Below are 17,001 nucleotides of genomic sequence, written 5' to 3'. Positions count from 1 at the left end.
TAGCTCAAAGTTTCTGAAACCAAACAATATTAAACATTTTTAACTTCGACAAAAGGTGTAGATGAATAGCAATGATAGTCATTTCATTTTTATATTTTTATATCTGTTTTGAAAATTTTAAAGGTAAATAAAAGGCTTTATTTTGACTGGCAAAGAAAAAAATAAAATTGACTTCAAGGAAAAAAAAAGTGAACTAACAGTTTACGTTAGGTTATCCCTGCTATCAAGAAGCACGACATACATGCTATGCTGTTAGGAAAAAAAAACTTTCGTGAGAAATGCATCAAAACCTGGAGAACCTTTTCAATGCAAAACACATGTGTAATTTAATTAGTTTTGCCTTGACTGTCTCCCCGTTACCCTGAAGGTGATCTTTCTCTACCTGTTTTTTTCCTCCCGATCAGAGGCTCGCTCTTCTGGTTGTTCTTCAGGGCAATGACTTGGATTGTGTACTCAGTTCCTGGTTCCAGACCTGATGGAAGGACAGACAGATCATCATGTTAAGGCTGTGGGCTTAGCGATGTGAGTGGAAATTGATCTCGTCGGGAGACACTCCTGATGAGCAAGCAGCCTCTCCCCCTTGGGCTGTTGGACTTTTGAAAAAAGGTAAAATTGACTTCGCTTTTCTTCCATAAACCTACAAATACTTGGTATGTGATGGCCACTTAGCAAATTAGTGATCTTATGTCAAACTGGACACCTGGATAAGCACTTGCAGACTAAATTCTCCTGGGCATTCTTTGAGCATGTGATCTTATTTGCCTTTTGGAATTCAAACAAACCAACAAACAAAAAATCTGTCAGCATTCCGCCAGTGGAATATACATTTGGGAGAGATCATTGCATACGATCTCCATGAACCTGCTTAGGCCACCTGGTTAGTAGGCCTAACAAAACGTTAGACCACAGGTTAAGTGCTCGGCAGAAGACAATGAGTGATCTTTGTGGGGTTCCTAGGGAAAGTGTCCAATTCAACTCCTCCCATAACTGATTCTATTTTCCTGTCCCAAAGTTTCTGCAGCAAACAAACCAAAAAGCAGTATCTCCTTCTGGTACCTCTGTGTTCTCCACATGATACCCTAACACATAATTTGAAAATTTAATCTCTTGGAGAAAAATAATACCAGAGGCCCCTGACCTTTCCTACTGAAATGGACAACTCTTAACCCCCATGCCAGGCACTCTCTCCAGTACGGGTGGCTGGGAATCACTTTGCCTCATGAAGGGCAATGACAGGTGGAACTCTGGCAGGTCCTGCAAAATTATCAGATCTTCAAGGAGTTGAGTGAGAGGAGAGGCAACTATGCTAGTATCCCTCGAACGATGTATTTCTCTAGCATCGGCCGACAAGTATCTGGCAAAAGTACAGCAAATAAAGAGATTTTAGTCATGCCATGAGGACAGTATGGGAATTACTTCATTTACATAAATTCATGCTATTTGAGATGTACTGAGCTCTACAGCTCCTACAGACAGTGCTTTCTTGGGCTATCAGAAAGAGGCTTGTTGTTCCCACGGTAAAGCATCGCAGACACAGCTGGGGTCTGCTAAGCACTTTGTGCCCCAGGGAGTGAGGAGGAAAAATAGCAGGATGGAAGCAGCAATACCAGTAATAGTAGCCTCAGTGACACCAGGTCGGGGCCGAGGGACCACTTCTCTGGGAGGGGACCCAGGCTTCTCATACTTGATGATGTAACCAGTGATCCTGGCCCGGGGCGGCTGCCATGACACCAGCAAGGAGTTGGGTGTGGTGGCCAAGAAGCGCAGGTTGGATGGTGCATCGATGGCTAAAAGAAATCAAAAAGAAGTCTCTAGGAAAATGAATAACCAGGAAAATCACTCCCACACCGTTTTCCCAGTCCTTATTAACAGACTTGAGAGAATCTGAGAGCTCTGTAAGCTGTAAAAATGATTCACTCTGATCTTTAATACAAAATAGCAGCTTCATTTTTGTTTCTTCAGTGCACGTGACTGATCACATAGAAATCAGTGGCATTTCTTCAGTAGAAAGTCTACTTACCCGTGGAGGCGTCGATGATGACAGGGGAGCTCCGGGCATTGTCGTTCAGGGTGTACAAGTAGATCTTGTAGTCAGTGCCGGGCTGTAAACCTGGGATTTGTGAAGAGACAATTTTCATTTGATCTAGATTTACTAAGAGGTTTCAAACTCATTTGCAATTTTCATGGTTCCTCTATTCACCCATATTTATATGGACCACATAAGTGGTTCACATTTGAACAGTAAATGAGTGCATGGTATGGTAACTGCTAATGAGAAACACATCTCAAAAGAAAACCACTGATGCATACAAAGACACTGGCTAAAATCAATTTGAAAATACAAAAATGCTACACGAGAAGTGGTTCTCTTGGAGAATGAGGGGAGAGTGCCTATTGAGGGTTTTTTCCTTCATCATCATCAGATGGTCTTTGATTGGTAACTGCAATAAGAATTTTAAACTTCAAAGAGACCTGAATTAACCCAGATATTGAACATTCTCTGACTATAAATTTGACCTTTATGAATTTAGTGTTTGATTTTTTAGATTTAATTATGCTGTATAACCTATGCTAATGTCATACCATTTTAAGTTGTTTTTGGTTTTAAGCATTGTTACAATTTTTTTTATGTAAGAAAGGGTACATTGATTAAAAATCAAAATGACGAATGGAACATGCCATTTCTCTAACAAACACGAGATCAAATCAGGCATTCACAGGACAGAACTATTTCTGATCATGGTTTGGAAATAAGTTTTTAAAGAATAGAGCTGGGTTATCATAGACCACTGAAAATAAATTTAATCAGTGTAAGTGCTAGAATAGTAAGCTCATCTATGTGGTGAGTGGCAATGAACAAACGTGGTCCGCCCCGTGAGGTCCCCGACCTGTGATGGTGTAGCTCCTGATATCTGGACTGATGGTTCTCTGAACTGGAGTCTGGCCATTTCCTGGCATAGCTTCAACCAGGAAGCCAGTGATCGTCTCAGTCTTGGTTCTCCAGCTGATGGTGATGGTGGTCTCAGTAGCATCTGTCACACGAGCCCTTCTGGGAGGGCTGACATCTGCATGGGATCGTAGCCAGAGATTAGCGGCTGGCTGGCTCATAGAGACAGGGAGGTGAGATTTTAAAATGTTTCTTTATTATACACCAAATACATCCATTTCTACACACGACAATGTACGGATCTTCTCCTGTGGTGTCCAGAAAGGAAGGCCGACAGTAGTTAGAAATATAAAAATATTTACCTTTGGTTTTGAAGAACTAAAAAACACTTGTTATAGATACTACCAGTGGTTCCCAAGGCAGGTTTTATAGTATCTGCACATCTCTTGATAAATGTGAAATTATTAACTTATTAAAATGTAACTTATGTGTAGGAGGAGTTAGAACCATATGGCCAGCTAGCAATAATATATACATGTGCTGCTAGTATTTTGTCATTTTTTTAGGGCTTCATATTTTTTCTCTCAACAGATGAAACACCATCCCTTATTTTATAGATGAGGAAACTCTGACACTTTATATGATTTCTGAAGGAGCATACCATGAATTACTGATATGGCAGAAAACTAGAATCTGGGCCCAAATTTGTCCAAAACTACTGCACTGGTAAGATACGACAGAAGGCAGCATGTATTCCCCAAACTTAACTCTGTAAAATCAAATTCCAACAAGTAGAGAATAAACTAGATATTAGTCCTCATTCATAACATTAGCATTTTAACCTTACGAAATGATCCCATTTATGTGCCCACAGACCACTTCTGCGGGGAGGCGGTGCATAAAATGTGAGAGTAGTTAAATCAGAAAGGTGGATGAGCCATCAATCTCCGCGCTGGGAATCATTCCATTGTTAGCTTGGTGATCTAGAAAATCATTTACCATTCTTTAATTTTTATTTATACAGAATGTTTTTTTGATACTAAAGAGTTTCATGACTCACTCTCCAGAGTAGTGACAAATCCATAAGCTGGCCTGCTTGTCAAAGTGTCCTTAAGAGCATAGACACTCACTTCATATTTGGTGGCCACCTAGAAAGAGGGGCACAGAGAGCTTCATCAGTGGGAAGCCCCGGGGTTGTCACAACAACATTAGAAAAATGACATGGTTATAAAAGAAAATAAATAAATAAACTAACAAAACCTACAGCACTATAAATTCCTAGATTAATTTTGTTCCTACAATACAGGCAACCAATAACAAATTTAAATTAGGTGAACTTTAAAATGCCCTCAGAGGTTAAGCCCAAGTAAGCCATAACTTACATACTTACACTAAACTGGTACAAAATGAGGAAAATGGATATTAGCCTGGTTTTGTCCTTTATTAACTGACAGGTATAAGCCGTGAATTTTTCTGACCATAGGGAGGCAAAAAGAATTCTCTATGCTATCTCTGAACCCTCTTTCTGTAGTTTCTTCTGGAATTGGGCTTATGTTAAAACATACATCAGTCCCCTAGGTTCCCGGCTAGTTTTTCTGCATGAAGATCCAGAAGGATTAAATCTATTTTAATGAAGGGAAGGTCAGTCTGGATTGGTACAAACTGGAGAATATCCCTTGCCAAGGTAACAGCTTTCAGAAAATGCATAGTAACTACAGTAGATGTATGCATTCAGCCTGTGTATATATAAATTGCCCCTCCCCACACATAACCTTTAAAAATAGACAGAATACAAAAGAAATAATAAAATAAATAAAATAAACAGAATACATTTAGAGATCCGTACAACACCCATTTTTTTTTTATAAAAAATGGATATAAAATCACAGCGAAATTATTTGATGGCAGGGGCAAAGAATACAATTACACTTATTATATTATATTTCTGCCACCTTAAACTGTGTAAAAGATGCTCTACTTTTTATGCCAATGAAAAAGGGCACTTCTTACCATGAGCCCTGACACAACAACAGATGAGCTATCAGGAGAAAGGTTGATTTCTTTCATTGGTCCTGTCTTCTCCTTGGGGGTCACCCGCACCCGATAGCCAGTGAGCTGAATATTGGGTGCTGTCCACTGGGCAGTCAGGCTCGTTGGTGTAACCTGAGTGAACTTCAGGTTGGATGGTGCAGGAATGGCTGTCAAGATGGTCATTGGTTAGAGGTTATCTTACGGGAAACGGAGAAATGGAAACTAAAGTGAATTCCAAGAAGGAGACTAGATTGTGCTTGTTTTTGGTTAGGTGGGTTCCCTGATCAAAGATTCAGTACAAGAAAGTATAAGAAGGGATGCAAAATTAAGAAAACGTTTGCTGAAAAAAATGTTTCATAACCACCAATGCTCAGAATCACTGGAAATAAAGGTAAATGTCAGAATTCTAGAAGACTTCAGGTTTTAGAAGATGTTTTTGCTTTCCCTTAACATTTTTTTTTTTTAAAGTCAGAGTGACTTATTGGCCATTGAGACTGATTTTCCATTTATATGGAAAGATAAGCAGCAGCCCTTTTCCCATATAAATTGTCTTTGTATGAAAATCTATTTCACAAGGTATTCCTACCCCAAAAGTTAGAATTACGTTTTTATTCTCTTTATTTGGACCCCGTGGCAGATATCTCTGCTAAATTCGAAGTATTCTCTGTGGTGCAGCATAAGAAAATTGAATCATAACAGAAGCAGAAAAGAGAAGCAAAGAGCAATAACACAGACTGTCACCTCCAGGGTTTATGCTGTCACGAGGACACATCTTTAGCATTCCCCTGTGCTTCAGAAACAAAGCACAGGAAGATAAAGTATTGTGGAACGCATTTGCCCTATGTGTCTGATTCTCAATCCTTTAAGCAAATTATACACCACGCACACGACATCTAATTAGAGGAGGAAGGCCTTACCCACGAGTTCTCAGAACCATGCTGTTATGAACGGCCCATTTGGGGTTCCTTTTTTAGAGTAAGCTCTCGATGACAAACTTCTTTCCTTTATACGCAGCAAGTATAGCCACAGGGAGACATAACTTAGGAAATAATCCACAATTTCAGACTTATCTTCAAATGTCTCGCGTTTTGGCCTTGTTCAGAAGCCAAGCTACTCCAAAACGTCTATTAGACTTCCTCTAAATATCACCTAAACTTCATTGTTTAGTTCTATTCCTCTTAAAGAGGGCCTTTCCTTTTATTTCTCTTTTTTACCCCCTTACATGGGAATCAATAGCCTGATAAAGTATGACTCATTCAGCAGGGCATAAAGCCTCTGCTCCCATGAGCACCCAGTGGTGCAATTAACGATATACCTGTGTACTGGGTTCCAATCAGGGGCTGGCTCTCCATATCATCGTGCAAGGCAACCACACTGACTGTGTACTCAGAACCAGGCCTGAGGCCTTTCAGCTCTGCAGTGTCTTCTTCACCATCAGGTGCAGGGATTAGCTCATGGATTCCATCCTCAGGGCTTGAGTAGGTCACCCTGTACCTGGAAACTTGCCCCTGTGGGCTTTCCCAAGCAATTTTGATGGAATCGACATCCACATCAGTGAATGCCAGTCCTTTAGGGCGATCAATGTCTGTTAGGCAAATTAATGGTAAGAGGTTATGTGAAAAGCAAGTTGTGAAATAAGCATTTTTATAACGCGCAAAGCAGTTCGCAGATACCATTCTCTGATGAATTAAAGTCCAATTAACCCACTATTACACAGAAAATTACCTGATACTTCTTGAATGAAGTATTTTTGATTTAGAAAATATTTAATATCACATCACGTAATTAAAACAGGTGTACGTGAGATGCATAGGCACCCTGCAAAACATCCTCACAAAGAGGATTTACTTGCATTCATTTTAAGATATTCTACCAAAATTTGTTTCTGCAAATGCGATGTTAGTTTCAGAGACCAGAATTTTCTATACCTTGGAAGTGGTAAAGTTGATTTTCAATGTTACATTTACATTGCTATAAATCTTTCTTTAACTCTTCTTCCCTGCCCCGCCCCCTTTAAGTATTTACATTAAACACAGGTGCAGCCACAGTCCTGCAAATGCTGCAAACCTAATAGGGGCACACGAAATGCTTCCAATCAACTTTACCGTACGGTTGTAGAAAAGACGGTCCTGGCAAAATATTTTGTAGATTGTACTATTGGCAAATAAGATTTTGCTGAGGCCATTTGAGAAAAAGAAATTTAAAGCATAGCAACTAACTATAGTGGTTCCACAACTCCTTTCCCTATCTCTTCATTGCTTGGCACTGAGAAGGGAAAAAAAAAAAAAGTCTGTACAGGGCTCAACTCAACCTACAAACTAGCCAACAAGTTGGTTTTCCCCTCGTATAATCACAAACGACATGCAGAGGGCATTCAGACGCCTAAAAACAAGATCTGACTCTGAAAATGGAAACTAAGCACGGGTTACGTACTGGTTACTGCAGTCTGGACCAGAGGCTGACTCTCTTCATTTTGATTCTGAGCATAGACACTAACCACATACTCCATTGTGGGTTGCAAGCCTTCAATAGTCATTTCTGTTTGATCTGTAAAGAAAATAAAAAGCAAATGCAGCATCTATGTCATCCCCTGGAAGGTCGTCCAGTAAGGTTCAGACTTTGGGAGTAAATATGTGGGGGTCTAGATTTTCCTTGGCAGATTTATCAGGAAAATATGGACGAGTCAGACATGGATTTCCTCTTGGACAAACACATTCATTGCTAATACAAATTGTCATATTAGAATAAAGTCACACTAAAGGATAAGTACTCCATGGAGTCCTCTCTCTCTCTCTCCCCCCCCCCCACCTCCCCCCTCACGACTCCCCTAAGCTCCAAGGGTCCTTCTTTTGCCTCTGTAATTTGTTTCCTTAGCCCACATAGTCCTGCTGGCTCACTTTTTCCACCTCTGTGACTTTCTAAATAAATGTTCACTTGCATTTGAGGAAAAAAAAAGATATTGCCTTAGGATCCTAAGTGCACAAGTATTTTATATAAAAACAAAAACAAGAGCTAAAAGGATCTTTAAAAATCAGTTAGACCACCTCTCTCTTCTTGGTGTACATGGTAAACAAAACCACAAAGGTGCGTCTCATAATTTAAGATGCCCACACCATTAAATAGGACTGTGCATGTGAAAACAGAACTGTACTTATTCTAAAAATTCTGTGGAGGGAGTGACAATCTTGAGTCCTGGCTTCACAAATGGGGAAACTTTGACATAATGATATAAAAATACATAGTACTCAGAGGTAGGTGGCTATTTATTTAAAAAGCATACTGTATGGGCCTGCTCTGTTTTTCCTGGTGCATGTGCTGGCGATTCCTACCTGGACCCGTAGTTTTAGTTTTTGTTGGTCCCAGGCCATTTTTGGGAGTGGTGGTCACTCTGTAACCAGTAACAGGGGAACTTGAAGGCAGCCACCTGACACTGATGCTGTTGTCCTGAACATCAGTCACTTGCATCTGGGATGGTTTGTCAATTTCTATAAATAAAAACAAGGAGAAACCAATGAAGCCACAGTCCATGGAAACAAGACTGGACATGTCCTTGTACATAGTGGGTGATCTCCTACTATTATTAATGATCCCCATGTGTTTGTTTTGCAGAAAGAGAGAAAGCTTTTGGGAGGTGGGGCAAGCATCTCAATACTATGACATACTTTCAAGATGACTACTTCCTTCACAAAGAAACTACATTCTAACTAGGTGTTTCTCTTCTTACTTTATCATCTCACTCATCCATTTATTAACAAATATTTATGAAACACCTTCTGTCTGTCTCTATTGTAAGCATGTGGAACTACATCAATTAACAAAACAGACAAAAATCTCTGCCCTAAAGGGTATTTCTTTATACACCTGGTTCAAAACAAGGAGCTGCAGGCGTTCTTCAGCTCCTTAAAAAAGAAAGTCAATTTCACAGTGAAGAAACTTCCTTGGGAGAACACTGTACAAGCCATGTGAGCAAATGTGCCCGAGTCTTCCCAGGAGTCGCTACCTGTTCGGTAATCAATGGAAACTGGCTTGCTGCTCGCTGGGCTGTCCCCTCGGCCAGTGACAGCGTAAACGGTGATGGTGTAGTCTACTCCAGGTTTAAGGCCACTGATGGTAGCTGTCGACTTGCTCCCAGGCACCGTGAACTCCTGCAGGGGGCTATTTCCTCCTGTTTGAAAAGAAGTTAGTCAAAACCTGAGGGACTGACAGATACCTGGGAATTGCCAAGGAACTGAATTACCGTAGTGAGAGCAGCGTGTAAGTCATACATTTGCTTTTTCCCTTTACAAAAGTGCTACTAATATGGCTTGAAGAGAAATGAATATATTTATTTATGCATGTGGTAAACCTTGGTAAGTTTGTAAAAACAGGGAGAAAATTGCAGCTAATGATATTTTCACATTCCAGCTTTAAAAAATCAGAGTTGTAGATTAACATGAGAAGGAAGAAGAAGGTAAATCCTCAACCCAGGATTGCATAAACTGCGTTCCTTTTTCAGAATTTTCATAGAATATATTCATGTTAATAAAATTTCGAATATAGAGAAAAGTAAAAAGAAAAATATAAATCACTTATTATTTCACCACTGATAATATATAAGTGAATTCCCAATTTTTCCTCATATCTTCTGTTCTCCCTCTAGGATTATACAGACAACTTTTTCTCTTGATTTCACTACCAATTATACCATGCGTATTTTCCACATTTTCTTGGAAAAGACAAGACTTCGCTGAATGGTCTTGCCAAACTTTCTTTAATTATGTGTTCGCCGTTGGGCTTTCAGCTTACCCACAGTACAATCTGACTTGATTAGAGTGTGAAATAGCATTTTGCTAACGCACCTGTTTCTCCGTAGGTGATCCTATAATATCTCACTGTGACAGCAGGAGCTTCCCAGCTGATCAGCATGCTGGTGGGGGTCATGGCAACAACTTCCAGGTCCCTTGGAACGTCAGAAACTAGAAAAAGCCAAGGAAAATTGCTATGTCCGTAACTTTTAAACAATTCCCAGATTCACACGTCGTCCATTTTCCAGGTAATTATCTTTGAGATTTTAAAAATATAATAATGTAAATACTATACGAAGGTAGCAGAATTAAAAATGAGGAACAATTCAAGGTAAGGAGTTAAGGAGTCAATTCAAAATCTGATAAAATGATAACGTCAATTGAATGGTTTTTCCCCCCCTAAATGTTTTATTTTGAAAAATTTTAAAACAACAGTAAAGCTACACAAATAATATAATGAATTCCTATAGGTATTTGCTAATTGGTAACATTTGCCTCTCTCTCTCTCTCTCTCTCTCTCTCTCTCTCTTTCTGTCTTTTTGTTAATCCATTTGAGACTGGGGTACAGATATCAGGATAATGTTTCTCCCCCAAGTTCTTCAGCATCTATCTCCTAAGAACTCTGACACTATTACATTAAAATAGTTTTGTTTTCCAGGTAATTTTGAAGGAGTGTTTTCTATATTTTGAATAAAACTGTTGTTGTGAAAAATGCATAAATACCTAAACGAGGTGAGAAATTTCTTGGGATAAAAAGTATCTTCTTTAATATAATCTAAGAAGGAGATTTTTCTCCACATAGTCTCTCACTTCCCTCTCCATGTCTCATAGCCATGACGTACTTTTTAAGAGATCATGACTCATAGACAACACAAACTTATTTCACAGAAGATATCTATCACCTGCCTAGGAAAGTGCTCTGAGTTTCTTCGAAAACCAGAAAACGAGTTACCTGTTGATTGCTGGCCAACCAATGGGGGACTTTCCTCTCTGCCATTTAGTGCAACAATGCTGACCACATATTCTGTACCCGGGTTGAGGTTGCTGAGGGTGATGGAGTTCCGAGTCGGCGGCACTCGATCTTCTCGAGGTCGGCCACCTGTGTGCTCAGGATGATGGCGAATCCTGTAGCCAGTGATGGTGGCTCGAGGAGCAATCCAATGGACAGTGAAAGAGTTGGCAGTGATATCAGAAAAGTCAATGCCAGTTGGAGAATCGAGACCTGGTTTTCCCCACCCAGGGGAGAGAGAAGGAGAGGGGAGAAAAAAAAGACACCACCGGATAAGAAAGTGAGAAAATAAGGGAAAGTAACATACATTCAATGTTTCTGTTTCTTCATTAACACAATGAATTGCCATAAACCTCAGATTATGATGCACTAATTCTAAGCCACACATAAATTTCAAAATCATAAACTGACCTAGTTCAAAATGGACAACTCAAGCATTCTTTTCTTTTTTCTTTTGCTATAAGCAATCCAAGTGTCATTACAGTAGGCTTCTGGATCATATCTGAAGAATAGGTGTTTAAGATATTCTGGGAATTAATATTTTTAAATGCCTCAGTGTTCAGTTTCTGTCCCATAAGTTTATCTCTAAAAGTGAGAAGATCTTCTCACTCTCAAGCTAAGTGGCTCTCAAAAAAGCTTTCTACACTCACAAGAGAATTGATAGGTCAACGGGGGGAAAATGTTGCCAAATGCAAAACTTTTGAAAACTAAGACATTATTCTGGAAAAATTACAATGCAAGTAATTCCTCATGAATGGAGAATTTAGTGGAGTATAGAAAAATTAGCAAGAATTTGGAGTTTATCTCAAATTCAAACCATGTAACCACTCTGGGACTTCCAATACATTTCCATTCCAGTTATAACATTTACTTATTCTGTTCAATAATGTACTCAAACCAAATCATGATATCAAAACTCCTTTTGGGAAGTAAGTAGACTATAATAAATTAATGAATATTAAAAATTAAAAAATTAAAAGCACTCATCTTTAAGAAAGGACATCATATTATGGGCTTCAATTCAACTTTCTTTTCATAGTAAATGAAGATTCCATCAAGCAGAAAAAAGAGATAAACTTCTTGGCTTAGTAAAAGAGGGAAAATACTTCCAACAATGACAGTGTTGGGTCAGCCATTAGACAGAACCCCCTAATGAGAAGGAATGCTTACCATCCCTGAATAATAGACAACAAAGTTTCTGGACTAATTTCAGTCCTCTCTGGAAATGGAGAGGAGAATCTTAGAGACCGGAAGTCAGGGTAATAGTTGAATAAGGTGTCTTTTAATTTTCAAGACCAGTGATCAGAAAGTAATGACAAGGCTACCAGCACCATCATCCCCACCACAACAGATGGAGATGTATTTTTAGAAGTAGCATTCCGTTTTTGTTATTTAAAATTGGTAGGTGAACCCTCCTTGATAAGCATATTGCCAACATGACTCACCTGTTTTCTGTCTTCCTCTGAGAGGCGTGCTCTCGTGCTGTTCATAAACACTGGAGACGCTGACTACGTATTCTGTGCCAGGCAGGAGATCTGAAGAGGCAAGTGGAACTTACTTCAAAACTGTGCTTGAAAGCAGGAAACACCAAAGCTCCCCTGGGACTACTTCCACTTAAAAATATCCAAGAGTCAAGTCCTTTAGCCTACTTCCACCTAAGTGAGTGTGGCTACCTGGAGAAGGGCTAAGGAAAGGCCACCCTGCCCTGGAGCATCTTCAAACCTTGCCCTTGGTCTCCGCTCTATGCATGTTACTCAGCCTGATCTGCAATAAGATGGGGTTGCTGTAGCATAGCAATATTTCTATCATCCACTTAATAGAGAGTCTGTTGAGGTTATGTGATAATAATGACCGTGGCACTGTGGATTATCATTTATTCCTCAAAACAACCCAGTGAGGTGGTTGGCTACTTTTTTAAAGCAGCTGTACTGCCATATCAAACTGCACATATTTTAAATGTACATTTTGACAGGTTTTGATATATGCACACACTTGTGAAACCATCACCACATTCAAGACAATAAGCAGCTCTACTACCTCTAAAAGTTTTGGTTTACAATTTTTCCCACTTTACAGATGAGAAAACTGAGGCACAAAGCAGTTATCTTCTTTGATCTACTTGCCCAAGACTATACAGGAGTTGACCCAGGCCATGGCCAATGGTCTGACCAATTAACCTTTACTGGAAGAGTCATATTCCAAAAGGAAAGTGATTGGATCTGCCACATTAAGATGAGAGCAGAACACTGAAAAAAATTAAATATACATTCCTGGATAACCTCTCAGGTTGAGGAACCAACAAAGGCAGAGTAAGGTATCTAACCTTTGAACACCTACTCATTAAACCCCACCCCCCTCCCTATCATGGGCCCTCTGGCCTTCCTGCAGAGGCCCGGGCTGGCTGCCTGGACTCCACTTGCCTCCTTTTCCGCTTGGCCAGGGGCAACTTACTTAACCACTGGGCACCTCAGCTGCTTCATCTGTAAAACAGGGTAATGATGGCTACTCTGGGGGGAAGTGGCTACTCCAAGAAGTAGAGTGGGATCTAGAATAAGACCTTAGAACACATGATGGACGTGTGCCAGGTCTGTGGCTTAAGGTGGGCCAGAGAGCGGTCTTGAAGCCCAACTACTGATGCCGGAGTACTCCAGAACAGAGACAACTGGCCCACCGCTGGGCAGGTGTGGGGATGCTCCTGCCACTGGCCACGAAATGAGAAAGCAAAAGCGGTCATATGCTGAGCTGTCTCTCACTCTCTAAAATACATCTAAATGATGGAGAGTGTGTTCAGGCTGTCATTTGGGAATGGACCTAAATGGGAGCTGTCTATCCCTTGTGAAAATACTGAAAAGCAACATTGACTGGAAAGACAGCGCCATGTTACAGCCCACTTATGTTCTCTTTAATAAAGGATATCTATTTCAAAAGACTAGGAACTAGAAAGGGACGATTTCCATAAATTGTTGTTGTTGTTTATTTTAATGTCAGTTGTTTTCTAAGTTCTCAGCCTTCAGAGAAATCCTGCTAACAGATTCTTTTTGAAGTACAAATTAAACTGGCTCTCTCTTCAAAGGAGCATCCTGGTCTATCCTGAGTAACCAGTCACTGTGTCCATGTTTCCAAATGCTAACTAGATTCCCTGCTGACACTTGCTGGTCGGGGGAGAGAATAAAACAGTTATGGTGACATTGTTTTTAATCCTCATTTTCTCTCTGAACATTCAAATTTAGTCATATAATTTCTCTTGACATATATCATTTTTATGTGCTTATTTGGAAGTAGAACTTGTTTGAAGTCTTCCAACTTCATGGCTGGTATTTTTCCACCATGATTTTTTAAAAGTTGGAGATATCCAAGATGTATAAAAATATCGATAAGCATGACATCTTTCAGCATTTACAGAGCAGTAGGTCAGATTTGGAGTTTAGTTTGCAGTTCCATTGTAGTCTTGAGCTTATGTGCTCCTACCTGAGAAGACAGAATTCTTTCCCTTTGCTCTAGCTTAGTACCTATTGAACAGATACATTTGACCTCTTACTTGTTAAGACCACTGCGTTGTCTGATGGGGAAACTGACAACTCCGCCACATCTTCCTCATTTTTCACAGGTGAGTAGCGTACCAGGATGCTGGTCAATTCAATGGATGGAGGTGGGGCCCAGGTGATACGCATAGTGTCTGGACCAACATTGGTGAATCGCAGGTCAGTGGGAGGAGGTACAGCTGGTTTCAAATGAGAAGGAAGACTGTTAATGTCATTTTACAATGAAAGCTAACAAAAATAGCTGGAAATATAAAAACAATATTTCATGCATAAAGGAAACAAGTAATAATCATGCAAATAGTCTAATCTAAATCTAATCTAAATGAGAGTAAACTATAGTTGACCCTTGAACAAAACAGGTTTGAACAGCATGGGTCTAGGGGGATTTTCAAAAGTAAATACTGTAATGTATTTTCTGTTCTTTATGATTTTCTTATTTTCTTTCTCTAGCTTTCTTTACTGTAAGGATATTGCATATAATTTGTATAACATACAAAATATGTGTTCATCGACTGTTTATGTTATCAGTAAGGCTTCCGGTCAACAATAGGCTACAGTAATTAAGTTTTGGGGGAGTCAAAAGCTATACAAGGATTTTTGACGGTGTAGGTGGTCAGCACCCCAATCCCTATGTTGTTTAAGGGTCAATTGTACTGTTAAAAATAAAACACTACACCTGGTACTGTTAGGCCCCTTTAACCTTTCTGCCATCAATTTATCTTAATAATTTTAATTTATTTTCAAATATCTTGATCTTAAGAACATTATTAACACCACTGAAGATTATTCTATCCCAGGCTGAAGAGGCTCAAGTTGCCACACAGCAAAGAGAAACATAGCAGTACTTTCCAAAGAAACACATGCACACAGACAAAAAGACAAGAGGGTCCTAAATTTCCCCCTGACAGGAGGTGAATACTACTTCCATTCAGTAAATACTACTTACAAGTGAAGAGGGTTCATGCAAATTGGTTCTCAGCATGTTTCTTACCATGCAGGGCAGAGAACGTTTATAATGTTGCATGCTGGTCCCCAGACTGAGGTTAAAGAGGAGTTTCTTAACCATAACAGTGGAACTTAGAGTGCTCCAAAGTTTTTTTTTCCCCTTTATCTCCAAACAACCCTCCTTCCACCCTACTGTACACTTCAATGGATTTTTAGTCAGCTACAAAGAAGGGGCATGGTAGAGTTTATCAAAGAGTAAAAGGAAATGCATAATGATACATATTGGACATACACTTCTTATTAACTGGTGCTCATTATACAACTTGGCATTAGGGTTAGATCATTTTCAAACATTACAGGTCGGCAAATTCTATTAATCTTTGCCATTTTGTATTTAATAGATTAGCGATTTACATTTCTTTAGCCTTATACATATTTGCACTTTAAATGAAAGCACACTTAAGATTACTTGAGTATGTCTTCATCCAATTAGTTTAGCATCTGCATTGGTTTCCTATTCCTCAAATCACCCTCTCTTAATCTTTTGGCAAATTGCTGGCTTTTCCATTGAAACATCCACATTTAACCAGAGCAACTGGGGGCAGCATGCAACACCATCCGTGTCTCAAACACAGAAGTTTTCAAAATTCACCCGTTTGCTGTGTCAGTGTAGTAGGGGCACTCTCTCCGCCATTAATGAGAGTGATAACGCTGATGTCATAGTCAATGCCCGGCTCCAGCCCTGTCACTGTGTAGTATCCTACTGAGGAGTCCACAAAATCTTCAAAAATAGGGATACCTTCTCCTGCCGCAACTACTGTGATGCGGTACCCAATAATGGTGGAAGAGTTTAGCGGGGTCCACCTCAGGCCGATGCTTGAATCGGTTATATCAACAAAGCTTAGGTCAGTGAGTTGGGGCACCTCTATTGAGTTACAAAGCAAAGGGGGGGGGGGCAAAAGAAAAATAGAGGCAAAAAAGAGGAAAAAAATAAAGCAGTGTACATCAGGTTACTAGTAGTAAAATTGATGGAATGTGAAAGCAATGATGGTAATATGCAATCTGCCCCAAGTTATCTGAAAGACTGTCTGAGCATCATGACTAGTTTGCTTCCCTGGGAGAATCAAACAGGTTACAATATTCTTAGGGATTTTCTTGCATTTTGAAAATGTCTCTAGGCAGTACAGTTTGAACCTCTCGGGTTCCTAAAAATTATAGGCCTGTTTAGGATGTCAAAACCATTTCTAGGATCCAGACATATTATCTGTAGGAAGTATCAGCAATGTTTAAAAAAAAATCCTACTTTTTTTAGTAGGAAAATAAAGCTTACATGAAGATGATTTTTTAAAAATTGGTTGATGAGTTTTTTCCTTTTCTTTCCCCATACAAAAACTCATGACAACATATGGTCATAATGCTGACGCATTATGAATATATGATGTGAAATGTGCCATCTAAAAGCATATCCAGGTGGAAGACAGCTCTGAGTCCAAGGCCGCTGCCAATATTTGGTTTAATTCATAATCAAAGTTATCTAATTAGCATTACTAAAAGCATTCTACCAAAGAGTGCAAAGGGGAACACAATCTGTCTGCTTTCCTTCTGTCACAATCCAGTTTTGGACAAACAACAAACCTATCCCTGGATTGGTCTTTTTAGTGCTGTGTTTCAGTCCATAAGAAAGAAATCTCTGAAGGTGTGGTCTTTCTGTTTCTTTCTTTTCAATTTTAAAAAAGAAGGATTTGAAACAACCGGATGAAGAATTGGATGTATTAATCGAGTGCTATTTCAGTGCTCACATAC

The 17,001-nt window shown here is 39.5% G+C and overlaps 1 protein-coding gene across 4 annotated transcripts in view; it reads right to left on the bottom strand.

Moving 5' to 3' along the window:
* The window catches only part of FN1 (fibronectin 1), a 65,523-nt gene that overhangs the window by 10,401 nt on the left and 38,121 nt on the right, over window positions 1-17,001 (bottom strand). For 3 of the 4 annotated variants that reach the window (XM_054585683.1, XM_054585684.1, XM_054585685.1), the window contains exons 25-37: window positions 14,250-14,432; window positions 12,157-12,246; window positions 10,655-10,924; window positions 9,757-9,873; window positions 8,919-9,083; window positions 8,248-8,403; window positions 7,352-7,465; window positions 4,898-5,085; window positions 3,948-4,035; window positions 2,889-3,065; window positions 2,021-2,110; window positions 1,608-1,787; window positions 383-472 (exon numbers count right to left, since the gene is read on the bottom strand). In XM_054585683.1, coding sequence (XP_054441658.1) covers window positions 383-472; window positions 1,608-1,787; window positions 2,021-2,110; window positions 2,889-3,065; window positions 3,948-4,035; window positions 4,898-5,085; window positions 7,352-7,465; window positions 8,248-8,403; window positions 8,919-9,083; window positions 9,757-9,873; window positions 10,655-10,924; window positions 12,157-12,246; window positions 14,250-14,432 — 1,908 coding nt within the window. Of the gene's footprint in view, window positions 1-382; window positions 473-1,607; window positions 1,788-2,020; window positions 2,111-2,888; window positions 3,066-3,947; window positions 4,036-4,897; window positions 5,086-6,233; window positions 6,504-7,351; window positions 7,466-8,247; window positions 8,404-8,918; window positions 9,084-9,756; window positions 9,874-10,654; window positions 10,925-12,156; window positions 12,247-14,249; window positions 14,433-17,001 lie in introns of all 4 variants that reach the window. The other variant, XM_054585686.1, reaches the window with a different exon arrangement.

The sequence above is a fragment of the Pteronotus mesoamericanus genome, unplaced genomic scaffold, assembly GCF_021234165.1.
Source record: "Pteronotus mesoamericanus isolate MK-2021 breed Mesoamerican mustached bat unplaced genomic scaffold, CSHL_Meso_final contig_90, whole genome shotgun sequence".
Taxonomy (NCBI): Eukaryota; Metazoa; Chordata; class Mammalia; order Chiroptera; family Mormoopidae; genus Pteronotus; species Pteronotus mesoamericanus.
The sequence above is the reverse complement of the archived record's forward strand: the minus strand, read 5'-3'. Positions and strand labels throughout refer to the sequence as shown.